The sequence below is a fragment of the Barbus barbus genome (genome assembly GCF_936440315.1).
Source record: "Barbus barbus genome assembly, chromosome: 6".
NCBI classification, from domain to species: Eukaryota; Metazoa; Chordata; class Actinopteri; order Cypriniformes; family Cyprinidae; genus Barbus; species Barbus barbus.
In genome coordinates, this window is record NC_136734.1 from 32,855,979 (window position 1) to 32,869,399 (window position 13,421).

Below are 13,421 nucleotides of genomic sequence, written 5' to 3' on the forward strand. Positions count from 1 at the left end.
ATGATGTTTTCCTAGATCATAGAGAAGCTGAAGAAATTGGTTTATCGATTGAACACAGTTTTGATCCACCATGGCAACATGCCGAAGGACATCAATAGATGTGCTGGGAGTGCAAAGATTTGTTCCATAGTTACACGTGAACAATGCAACAACTCATAACAATATCAGCAAAATGTCAGCACATCCTTTAACCTCAGTCTCACAGAGCATGTAGAAAAATAGCAGTTGTTCAGATCATAGATTTGAAACAACATCTTTCTTTTTCCCCTGACAAACTGGACATCTCTGATGCATGCACATACAGAAACTTGCTATATATATATATATATATATATTATTTATTTTTTTTTGCTGATTTCTGCTTTTTAATCATTGTGCCTTTATGCATTCTAAAATATACTTTTTCATATTTTTTTTATTATTATCTAAAAAAAAAAAGAGAAGAAGATTTGGTCACTATTATGCTAAAGCCTGAATCTGGATTTCCCAGCAGGTAAAGCAAAAAAATGAATGAAGTATATTTTTCAAAGTGTCATCTTGTTGCATAGCCCTACGTAAAGAAAATACATGTTTAAAAAAAAAAAAATTAAATAACATTCACTGTCAGCAAAGTCCTGACACATCAGTGGCCAAGAATCACCTGATTAGCCAAACAATTCTCCAAGCGTCTAATGTATTCATGTACGTCAATACAGATCCCCGTCCATACAGTGTCCCAATACAGAGGCTTTTTTCTGTTCTTTCAGACTGCCTCACCCTCTGAATTCAGGTGGCTAAATATTCCTCTCATGTTACCAGCGTGATAAAAAGGAGCCGACCATATTTCTATACGGCCAGCAGCTGGGGAACGGCGGCAGAATGAAAGCTGTGAGTGTGTATGTGTGTCTGGGAGTGCTTGGAGAAGTGCCATGAAGGGGAAAGTTTAACCCTAACACAGATCGGCCTACTGTACCAGTGCCAGGACCCCGACTCAACGCAACAGCACACGCTCACATCAGGAAACCTGCTACATGAGCAAAGCATGCTCCTTTGTGACAGTTCTTCAGTTCTCAGTCCTTACATCTAACCATAAAGGATCAAACAGAGAAGGCCAATAGCAATGCAGTCTCAGCATTTTCATCAGGACAGGAAATATACGCCGTAAATATTGGTTTCTTAACCATGGTCAATCGAGAATTTAAGACTTTTTTTAGCATGCAATTTTATAACTGTGGTTATAAAGTCCCCTTCTGGACAAATACACAACTACAACAGTTTTTAAATAGGTACTCCATACTAACATATGCTTTTGGTGATGGTATTTTTCAATATTCCATTCAGTACTAAAATTGTACAAAAAACGAGACACAATTTAAAAAAACAAAACAATCATACTGTCATTTCCATTCAAAAACCTAACGTGGTACTGTCTCTTCTGAATTAAGGCCTGCGATCGTAACACCTTGTAGTTCCATTTAACCCTTAGAGCTTGTTCAGTTCACTCTCTCAAGTGTGGATGCACTAAAAAAGGCTGAGGTTGCATCACTACTACAATATATTCAAAAGGTTAGGCACTTTGTAAATAACATCTGGAGCAGTCAAGAAGAATCAGTAGACCTGACAGTATGGTGAAGCCGTAAGCGATTTACGTAAAACCATTCGTCTTTACATTACAAAAAAGCACATAATGAATAGATAAAATATCTACAATTTGATACAAAAAAAGTACATTATGGTTGTCAAAGGTTTCACACATAGTGACATGTACGAGGAATGGTCATCAGCAGCATAATGAACAATCTGCTATCGCAACAGTGTGAAATAACGTGGAATTCTCTTAGATGGAGATAGGGGGCACCGCTATTGTGCGTTTCACCGAATAAAACAATGTTTCTTGCATTTCCAGCCACTTCTGTAAACTTTCGCTGCATAAAAGGTACATCTATAATGCCAAGATTACATCTTTTATGGGAATATTTGCATTTAGGGTGCGTTTAGGAGGCTGGCTTTGAGGGAAACTGGCCAGACGCCCGTTGTGGTCTACACTTGAAGGAGTGGGTCACATTTTTTCCCCAGGTTACACAAGCACAATTTGGCATCTTTTGCCCTTAAAAAGGCAAAGATTAAATATTAAATATTAGAAAAAGCCCATCTGATTTCCCATAGGCTGTCAATCTTAAGCGTTTTTAAAGAGACCACACCCACCAAACCATTTAGCCTGACTCAAATGCATCAAAGTCAGTGGGGATTGAGCCTTTTTATCCCACATCTGTTGCTTACATGTATGTTTTATCCTTTGGACAATGAAAAACAAATACATGTATTACTGCATTTAACAGCACCCGCAAAATAAGAGATGATAAAACTCATCATGATTCGAAAACAAAAACATCATCTGTACGTGTGTGTGTAAATTAAAGCCATGCTAGCACCAGTCGTCCACCTCTGCCTCTGGGTAGTACTGCCGTGCCCGTCCTCTTCTGGCCCCGGGGTCCATGATGAAGTGGTATCCGTTGGGAACCCCGCGGAACTGCTGTTGGGGAGGTGGGGGAATCGTCACGATGGGCATCCCTACAGTCCAGGCAGAACGGTCCATCTGAGGGCTCGGATCCTCTTGGAAGACGGCATAGGCTTCGGTCTGGAGGCCGGCAGGGTGGTCTGGGGGCCCCAAAAAGGGTTCTGAGTTAATGCGACTGATGGGGGCCGGCGAGCTGGAGATGGAGCCGCTGTGTAAGAGGGCGTTGTGCTCGGACAGACCGCGGCTCAGCCTGCTGGGACTTGGGGGAAGCAAGCCGGCCTGTGAGCCCAGAAATTGCACAGGGGAGGAGTTGGCAGTCCTGTAGGCCACAGAGGGACGAGGAGTAAGGGGGGTCTGGGGCAGCTGTCTGCGCCCACGGCTTGGAGTGCTCGCCCCTGAAGTCAACAACACTGGGCTCCCCTTAGCCCACCCACTGCCCTAGATGAAAATTAAACAAGCAAATCAAAACAATAAAATGATGAGGGGGAAATACCCAAAAGGTTAGACAGGGACCAGGGGCCAAAGAAGGAAGGAAGGAAAGGACGAGTAACATGTTGGACGAGACAGCGGAAAAAGATGGACGATGAATAGGACAAAAACAAAAGACAAAAAGAAAGGAGAGAGAGTGAAGATGACAGTGAAGACAAAGAAAGAAAAGACGGACAAATGCACAGAGAAATGGTGTGGAAGAAGAGTGGAAAGAGAAGTGAAAGCCTATGAGTGGTTGCACTACAACCATACAGAAGAGACACTTTTTCATTTATTATGTTTATATCACAAAATGTTAAACATTTTAGAAGAAAAAAAACTACAATATCTCAATATCTTCATGGCTTGAGTAGGAATGGTTTGCACTTTACTGCATTTCTGTGTGATTTGTGTCCTGACACCTTTAAAACCCAACAGCAGCCTGTGCAGAGTATTCTGTACGACACACATTCTTTGCTTAAACTTCAGAAAAATATGTAACGACAAAACTGACTTTAAACAGCTGAAATCCCTAAAACACAACTAATGTGATTCTAAACATCAGACAAGTTCAGACAAATTTGTCGTCATTAGACAAGCAAAGCAATGCTTTTTTTTCCATTAAAAAGGTATAAAAGCTAACTGTAAGATTACCTTTAAATGACAGATTAGTACTTTTATCAGTCCAATACTCACTATCCACCTTGTTTTTGATATAAGATTGGATGTGGCTATTTTGACCACTTTTCCAGTCTGTTATGCTGTCTGACATTGCAAATTGGCATTTATCAAATTATTTTGATTTACAATTGTAAAACACACTGGTTTGTAGCGCAAATACTGTAGTTTTACAGTTTACTGAATTGTGTTATTATTGGTATTTACCTATAGTGGCTAATGAATCAGAAGTCTCGCACATTCACAGGAAATAGCTTACTTCGGTGTTAAAAAATAAAGTGGATAACTTATTTCTAGGTTTGTAAAAACAATAAACACTTTTACATTAATGCAATTACAGTGGAAACTCATGAGAAAGGTTAATAATATATAAAATATACTATATTATTACATTAATATAATTAGTTATCATATTATTAGAAATATGACAGAAAGACTTAGAGTCCATTAAGTTGCAAAGAAATGATCCAGTAACTGACAAGACCTTCTAGTTTTCGGGAAATTTTCTAGTTTTTCTAAAAGGTTATGCCAACTCCCTTTCTAGTATCCTTTCATGCATCCTTTGAAGAATACCAGGTGTATGGTAATGACAGAAGATTCATAATGTTAGTCTCTTGTTAAGGTACAATATTTAAGTCTTAAATATGTACCATTAGTTTGCATTGTAAGTGTATTGCTTTTTTTATATTGAGGGACACAGATGCCACAGACAATACAGCGTAACCTGTGTTTAACTCAGAATATTATCATGTTGGCACTTTCCACAGATTTCTACCTTCATAACTATTTAATTTTTATCTTGTCTCAAATCCCTAACATGTTTTTCATTAGATCGAACTCAAAGGATCCTTTTTTTTATTCCCTGATCATTATCCAGTCTCTAACCTCTGACCTAGCCTTTCATTTTAACACATGTCCCTGTCCTGTCTTGACAACCCCATCCCACCTGCTTGTTGAGACTGGCCTCCTGGGCCTCACTGGGTGAGGTGGCACAGCTTGCCACTACAGACTTGCTGGGACAGTGTTCCCGACTGCCATAGCGATCACATGAGTAATACCGCTGCTTCTCCGCCGAGGACGAATGATGCTTCCTCTCATGGGAACGACCTCGGTCATGTGGCCTCTCCTCTACAGGGTCAGCTGCTGTGCCTGAGAACAAACCAAAAACATGAGGGAAAGAAAGACAAACCATTAAAACATGCACTGCAACAAAAGTCTTCTTAATCAGAAAACAAGAAGCAAATGCCTTGTAGCATGGAAAGCAGAATACAATGCAATAACTGCTCATATTCTCTTTTTTTTTTTTTTTACTTCCATATTAACAACTGAGATAAAACATTTCTATTTTAAATTCAAGTACAATTATCTGTGCCGAACTCAAGAAAAGGTCGGGATTTTTGACCCCTTCCTGCTTTTTTTTTTCTTCTTTTTAAAAAAAAGAAAATTCAAGGAAAAATAAACAAAACAACAGGATTTCTTGAGCTATTGAGCCCTGCTGTGGCAGATCCATCTCTCCCAGTCTCCCTCTCCTCTGGATTTTCACATTCTTCCTGAATTTTTCTTCCCTATTCTCAATTGGCCTGCTGAGAGGTAACCATAAATTATCAGGTCATAGGTCTGCATGTCTGTCAGTCCCTTTTATCTGGCTAATAGAGGCCAGCTGCGGCCCGACGCTCTCACACCAGGCCCTGCTTCTGCACAACCCGATCCCGTCTGGGATTAGGATCAGTTCAACCAGTGCAACTAAAAATCTCCAGAGAGATCCACATATGAAACATTGTGCTTCTTGAGTTGTATTTAACAGGGATCTTATGAAAGTGTAAAGACCTGTAGCTTTGTGTTGTCCAGTGGGCGACCTGTCCAGAGATCTCTGTTTCTTGTCTCTGTCCCTACGATGATGGCATCGGTGATGATGGTGATGGTGGCGTTCTTGAACAGGTCTTGCCAAAGTGTATTCATTCAGATTCACCTCCTGAAGGCGCTGTGGTGCAAAAGTGGATGCGGAGCGTCTCATGGGGGAATCGGGAATGGTCTGAGAAAGAAAAGAAGGTGGTGGTTACATAGTCAGATGAATGCTTTTGGACATTGTTATCTTGGAATATTACAAGGAATGCTGTACTGAAATTGCCTATAATAACATTGTCTTGCATGCTAAACCTCCATTTTATCTCAGATGCATCAATACAGGGATGAACTCCAGACCGCAGTAACAATCTAAGGGATCATTATGAAATCAAAGTATCAGAGGCAATGTTACATCTGTAGCAGCTGAGCTAATCCCGTTTGAGGAAACACTCATTTTGGGTTTAGACCCTCAATTTATGCTCCCATCCACAGGTGCATTTTAATGGTGTGCCTCTGAATCTGTCTGAAATGATCAAAGGTCACTGGCTCTAGAGTCTCTGTACTAGACTTCCTTTGATTTAGTGTTTTGCAGTACAACAGGCTGATAATCCTCAGATTCTTACTGACACTGAGGACAAACAGACTTGGGACTTACTGTAACCAATAACAAAGTTCAGCTCAGTGGTTCTCAACATTGTTCAATCCAAGGTTTGTTTTGTATTATTTCAAGTCATTTTGAGACCCCCTTAGAAGTCTGCTGATGCCCCACTGATGGAGATCCTTATGTCAAGCCAAGAATATATAACAACTGAATACAAAAAGTTGATCTTACTTCCAGTAAAGTCCCAGGAGAATGACGGGAATGACTCCTCTGATGAAGCGCATCATAGGACAAAATAGAAGTTAAGGGCAGGGAGAGGGCAGGAGAGAAGGAAATAATTTTTTTAATGAAAACATACTTGAAAGAAAACACATTAAAAGCATTATGAATGATAGACAATATTTTTGCAATTTCATATAGACTAGTGGTACAGAAATCACATACTTCTTCACCTGTAACATTGCACATGTATATAAAAAAGACTAAGGCAAATGATAGTAGTGAATGCTCAAAAATAGGTTGTATTGGTTGTTTTTTTTTGTCATCTGTTGCTGTGAATAAACTTGGCATAGTGGTACTCTCATGATCGCGCATCAAAGACTTAAATGGAAGAGAGGAAATTGTTGAATAAAGTCGTTTTTGTTTTTCTTTGAGCACGAAGTATTCTCGTAGCTTCATAAAATTAAGGTTGAACCACTGATGTCACATGGACTATTTTAATAATGTCCTTAATACCTTTCTGGGCCTTGAACGTCTCAGTTGCATTGCTGTCCTTGCAGGGTCAGAAAGCTCATGGATTTCATCAAAAATATCTTAATTTGTGTTCTAAAGATGAACGGAGGTCTTACGGGTTTGGAATGACATGAGGGTGAGTAATTAATGACAGAATTTTCATTTTTAGGGTGAACTATCCCTTTAAGCTTACCTCTGGGAATCTATATCCTTTATCATCCATCCTCCTTCTATCCATCCATGACCAACACAAGTCATTCCTTAAGGCACACTTGTCAATCATAATGTCTTCGCAGTTCTTCCCCATATCAGAGTTTCTAGGTTGTAGTTTAACTGAATCTGCATTTGAGGCTGTAGTAATTTGGCTCTATTTTCATCTGTTGAGCAGAAGGACTGGAGATGGCCAGGTGCCAATGGTGACGGGATTTCCCCCGCAGAAATCAGAGGGATTTGGACATATTAGCAGGTGCTGAAATGTTACATTCAGCATCTAATGTCTCTTATCGGTTAGTCCAGCACTTTAAAGAGATTTGGTTTTGGATGGGAATCAAATTTGGGAGTGAAATAGAGGCACTCAGTGAGCCTGAGCAGCCCATTAGCACTAGAGAGGTGTGGGATAGGTGTGATTTGATAGGAGGAATACCCTGATGAGTCTTAATGGACGGATTGTCTTTTGCAGAGTCCAAATGGAATGTGAATTTCATAGTCAGATGATTTTAGATTTATTTTTTCCAATGTCTCGGTTGTTCTCACACACTATAACATTAAGCAAACTAAAAGCTGAGATCCCAAAACAACACAATCCATTAGTGAAACGCAATAGCCTGTTAGCCGGTTCTGTGGAAATTACATTTAAAATAAAAACAGAAGAATGCCATTCAGTATTCAAACCAATATGGATTTTTAAATCCATCTCAAAGTGACCATAAAGCAATCTCAACCTTTTTCTTGAGAGTCTACTTATTCAGATTGTGATCTTCATCTCACTTCCTCTTTAGCCCGCACAAGCTGAAAACTGATCCAGGGTGCAGATCTGGCAACCTACCAAAGACTAATTGTATTATGTTTTACTTCCCCTGTGCCCTGAAATAAGACAAATGTACTATTTTAATTAGACTTGGCATGCAAAAACAATGCAACAATTCATAAACGTGCAATGTTCTCTTCACATATTCATGCTATTTTTAATGTAATAGCATGTGTGGCCATTCGTAACTTGAATGTGCGAGGCTTCCAGTGTCATCCACTTCCACTTATTTTAGCTGTAAAATTAGCTTGTGATGCTTGGCACTGCAAACAGGTATTTCTTATCTGACTCACGTATATTTATATATATAAAAATATATGTGTATGTAGAATTCAGAGCAAGACAAAGTTTTTGGTGCAAAACATTGATTCAATATAATACCTGCATCTCTGCATTGAGTTTTGGCATGGATACTGCACGTCCTTGGCCTTCAAGGCCGCCAGAGCTCACTGTGTTGGCACTATTCTCCATCTTACTCATTTCTACTGACTCCTATTAAATACACACAATAAGAGATTAAATACACATTAAAGAAAGACACTACATGTGTCAGTGTTTTTATTTACAGCACCTGGGCAGTGTTTGCATTTGAGGCATCCTCTGATTGACCTCTGGACACAGGCCGTCGTTTAGATCGTGGGACCTCCTTGGACTTCTCTGAGGCCCAGGATGAAGATCCTTTTATTGTGTTATCAAGACTGGATATGAAATTTGACGACGTATTAGAGTAGGTACACTTGTCATGGCAAAGAGATGAATTCAAGTGTGCACTGAATTGAATACAGCAAGGATTCTATGCTCACTGTGTGCGTCCGTTGTTGAGCGTGGTGGAGCTGGGTCTGGTCTGAGCTTGGTCTGAATCGACACTGTTCACAGCCTGATCTTGCATGTGGGTTAGTGGGAGAATAGGCTCTAAAAGAGCACTGACTTTATTCTTCAAACAGAGAGAATCAAAACACATATTCACTTTCAGTTGGAAGATTACACAGTCTTTGTGTTTTATGATCTTAAAAAAATATATATCTAAAGGCTTACATTTGAAATTAGTGTATTGTATTTTATTACATACATACATTTTCATTGTACATCTATGTATTATTTTACAGTTTGATGACTTTAATATTATTTTAAAAATGTGCAAAATACCACAAAAATTTGACAAGTAGTGTAAGTGTATATATGTATCACCTGAGATCCAGGTCCTGCCTGTTCTCTTTGCTGCTGTTGCTGCATCTGAAGTCTTTTGGCTCTGTTTTGCTTGTAATAGTCAAAAATCATAAGAGCTGCATATACCTTCCCCACTGTAAGCTCATTGGCTGCAAAGAGACAAATGCACCTCAGTTATGTGTTGTTTGGACGTTCCACTGGTGACCACTAGATGGCGCTATGTACTGTGTTTGGAGAGGTTTACACGTGGAATTACTTGGGTTCTGTTTAGATAATTCATAAGAATGAGGCTGTGCTTCAGTGTTAGTCTTGTAATATGTGGATGCAAGTATTTCTGTAGCAAAATTATGAAAGGATCTCCTGGGTGATGATTCATAATGTGTTTACGTTTGTGTGGAGTGACCAGCAGGTCCATAGTCTTCTGAGACAGGTTTGGCCAGACTGTAGCGAGCTCCTTCTTCAGTTGAGCGTCTGACAGACGTTGTGCCACCATGCCTGTGGAGACATTCATGAACACAGAGGAAAGAAGCTAATTAGACTATATCTTATATATAGCCTACACAAATCAGTTTAGTCTAATTATTTTGGTGTTTCATAAATATTTTCAACATTTCTCTTTTTATCTCCTGTAATATAATTATAAGTTCCTGAATTTAGATCGAAAGGCAAACACTATTTAATCTCCTGTTATCAAAATAATAATAATAATAATAATAATATAAAATCACTAATACATTAAGTTCAGTGAATTTAGATCAATACATCGCAAGGCAAAACTGTGAAAATGAAGCTAGAAAATTCCATCCCGTGCCAAACACTCAGAGAGATACAACAGATGCTACACACACACCATCCCACACACACACTGCTCTGAAGAGTGGAAATGGCACTAGCAGCAGCAACAGAGCAGATCACACTGAATAAGTGAGTAAATCTCTCCATTAGGCACCAATGACAATTAGAGTTATTTGGAAAAGAGAAAGATGGATTTAAAAAAAAAAAGAGGGAAGGTGGAAAGGGCACCAGACTGACCTGAACCCAGTTTTATCTCCAGGGCTGTGCGGATCAGAGCCATCAAGGTGGAGGTGAAGTGCACACTGTTGTCATCTGCAATGGGCATGTTCATTTTCACCAGCCGCTGGGGGGTGTTATGAGGTTTATTAGTGGGGTAAAAACACTTCTCAAAATCAGCATCACACAGAACAACCAAAAAACTTAAACAAAACAGTTTGTGTGCATCTCAGATTAGACATACTTATTTCATATCCTTCTATCGATTCAATTCATGCATTCCAGAAATCAAGCAATACAAATATTGGATCAGTTTGGTAGTTCAAAAAGGTAGCACACAAACAGTTTTGTTCACATAGAGAACAGAAACATACAGAATTGAACATTCGCATTCACTGCTATAGGCTACAATCCGCAACCAAAGTGCACTGGTGATAAACCAACACTGACTTGAGAGTGGAGAAAAGCATGTACACATAACCACGAGGGGCTTCAGAGAACATGGGAGCTCGACTCTGAGTGTTACTAATCAATACATTTGCATCAAATAGCTGCTTTTAGATTTAAGTTTCAAATGGTGACCAGATGTGGCTTTTTAGGGCTGAAACAATGTTAAACACACTGGCAACTTTCAACTGAATCATTCTGACGACAGCTTTGTAAAAATAGTAAAAAAAATAAATAAATGTCTAAAATGTCAATTGTGTAATTGAGTCTGAAAAATTACACACTTCACGGTTAAAGGTGCACTCATTTTTTTTTTTTTTTTTTTTTGCTTGTATTGCACCAGAAAATGTAGCTGTTTTGTACTTACTGTACACTGACACCTAGGGGTGTGGATGTTGCCTCACAAAAAAATACAAATAAAATCTTTTATAATGCATTTACAGAAATACTCTACATATGATCTCAAAATAGCCACCCTCATAAGGCAACCCGCTCTATGCAAACTAAAAGTTTTTATTAGAGTGACTGCACTTGATTTTAAACATAGTTCTCTGTTAATTTCTGTATGGTTTTTAAGTGGAAAATAACCAAGTGCACCTTTAAACAAACTCAGTTGTATCATGGGTGTACAGGTGTACAGTATGGTTTAGTGTGATTAATTGTGAAGAGTTGAGCTCCCCTGAGCAAAGAGCATACATTTACTAGCAGTAGCAGTGCAAGAAAAACAGATCAGAATGAAAAAAATAGTTGGACATTCTCACACACAGACACATTCTCACGAACTGCAGACACAGAGAAAGAGAGAGAACACTACAGGACAAAGAAAAGAGACGAAATGGTCAAGTGGATGGGAGAAAGACAGCACAAGCAAGACAAGGAGAATAAGTGAAAGACCGCCAAGACAGGAAGAGAGAGTTCAAGTGTAAAGTTCTCATGACTGAAAGCAACTTCGGTTACACACACACTGCTCCATGAAGCAAGGGTGAGAGAGGGGACCTTTCCTATTCAAATATAACATAAAAGGTCTAAAAGAGTTTTTTGAGCAAGATTTAGGGCCTTCAAGTAAATCCCAAAGACAGAAACCCGCAAAAAGAGCAATTGGGCACATGTTTTATGTAAATTGAGTTTACATAAACTATTTTGCATTTACAGTGCATATGATTGGTACATAAAATCATTTTTACAATGTTGTGCACAAACCCGTACACAATGCAACTGGGAAAGGGGAAAATTTTACACACATGAAGTATGACCACAGATAAAAATAAGATTTAAGTCTCACTTTTTATCATCATAATTAAACAACATAGGGTCAATGGAAATACATGCTTCTACCTACATTTTTGCAAAACTCCCAAAAATGTACCTACTGTATACACAAACAATTCGCAGCCATTTCCAGCTAAAATTAACACTGGTGGCAGTAAAACAACTTTTATTCTTTTTCACACAAATTATGATTAGGGGGTAGGTTATCGATCAATAAAGACTTTTTTTTTTTTTTTTTTGCACGGTTCCTTACTAAATACCCGGCCATGACCTTAGAACACTTTTATCATTGATGATTTGTAGACTAATACATTTTGACGTTTACATATCATAACCAGCTCCATATGTATGGCTTTTTGATGTAGTAAACTTGCTCACTAGCTCACCTGGTACAGTGGTGCATTTTCAATATGGGTACGAGTCCTGTGAAATATGAGTCACAAAAAAGAGCTCAAAGATTTCAGAAGCAAGCTAAAATGGCATGGTTGCTTCAGAAAATGTGTTGTATCACAATATCAGTTAGGGTTTTGCATAGGTGGTACATTATTTTCTAATGCGATAGAGCATTATTACTTTAGCACCACTCACCAGACATTTTATTTTCTAACTGCTGCGATATGTATATCGTGCAATGTACTAAAGCATTGTCAAATTAACATTCAACTGTTTCGCATAAAACTGAATTTTAATGTCACTCACAGGACATTTAGCTTTGGTAGTGTGACACATGCAAGATGTAACAATTTTGCAGAAATGTATTTCCAATGAATCTGGGTTGTAGTTAAACATTAAATAAACTAAAGTTCTGCAGTCATACCCATCATTAGTCTGTGACCATCCCTAGATTACAAAGGAAGTGGAGGGGAAGACTCGAATAAAAAGGGAGAGGGGCTACATCAAAAAGATTAGAGTGTGGGAAGAAAAAAAACAGTTAAACAAAAAAACAAGGAAAAACACTGCAAGAGCACAGAGATTGGCTGAAGAAGAAGCCAATGGGAAGACAGTACGAGCAGGGAGAGTGGGGCATGTGAAGTTGAGCTACCTTGTAGGCGATTCGTGGAGGGCATTTCTTTCCCAAACCTAAAGGTGGGGACATGTGGAGCAGCATCTCATACATATCGAGGTACTTGATACGGCCACTTCACAGTGCAGACAAAGAAAAAAACCCAAAATAAAGAAAAGGATGGGGGGTTAGAGAGACGGGAAGAGAAACAAGGGGGGCAGAAAGTAAACCGAACAAGACAAAATGAAAAAAAGACAAAACAAACAACACACAACAAAAAACAGAAATCTTTTGTTAATTAGATTTCCAAGACTGTCATGAACAGGGATGCCATCCTGGCCTGGCAGGGTCAGAGATGGATCCCAAACGTTAGAGGTCAGAGGTGAGAGAGTTGATCCCTGATAAGGAGAGATGGAAGAGGTGAGTGAGATGACATGAGGAGTGGATGGTGACAGAATGGCTGCATTGTTTGGAAGATGTCTGCATCTGCATGCTGAGACATCAGGGGGAGTTTCCTCTTTCAGTGCACGGAAACAAAGGTTTCAATGCCAGTTTCCGTTCTGCTCTTTCATTTGAATGGTTTATGCAAATAATAGCTATGAGGTTTATTTATAAATGTAACAATATTGGTTGATAATGTAACATTAGTGCCAACACTCTGAATTATGAAAATGAT

The 13,421-nt window shown here is 38.9% G+C and overlaps 1 protein-coding gene across 1 annotated transcript in view; it reads right to left on the minus strand.

Moving 5' to 3' along the window:
• Positions 1-351: 351 nt before the first annotated feature.
• LOC306871752 (putative voltage-dependent N-type calcium channel subunit alpha-1B) overlaps positions 352-13,421 on the minus strand; it is a gene marked incomplete at its 5' end in the record, with an annotated part of 98,271 nt that continues 85,201 nt past the window's right edge. Inside the window, 11 exons of the mRNA XM_079419885.1 lie at positions 352-2,935; positions 4,590-4,792; positions 5,471-5,675; positions 6,321-6,359; positions 8,230-8,340; positions 8,420-8,546; positions 8,652-8,782; positions 9,037-9,164; positions 9,403-9,510; positions 10,048-10,153; positions 12,785-12,881. Of these exons, the coding sequence (XP_079276011.1) occupies positions 2,405-2,935; positions 4,590-4,792; positions 5,471-5,675; positions 6,321-6,359; positions 8,230-8,340; positions 8,420-8,546; positions 8,652-8,782; positions 9,037-9,164; positions 9,403-9,510; positions 10,048-10,153; positions 12,785-12,881 (1,786 nt within the window). The 3' untranslated portion in view covers positions 352-2,404. The remainder of the gene's footprint in view (positions 2,936-4,589; positions 4,793-5,470; positions 5,676-6,320; positions 6,360-8,229; positions 8,341-8,419; positions 8,547-8,651; positions 8,783-9,036; positions 9,165-9,402; positions 9,511-10,047; positions 10,154-12,784; positions 12,882-13,421) is intronic.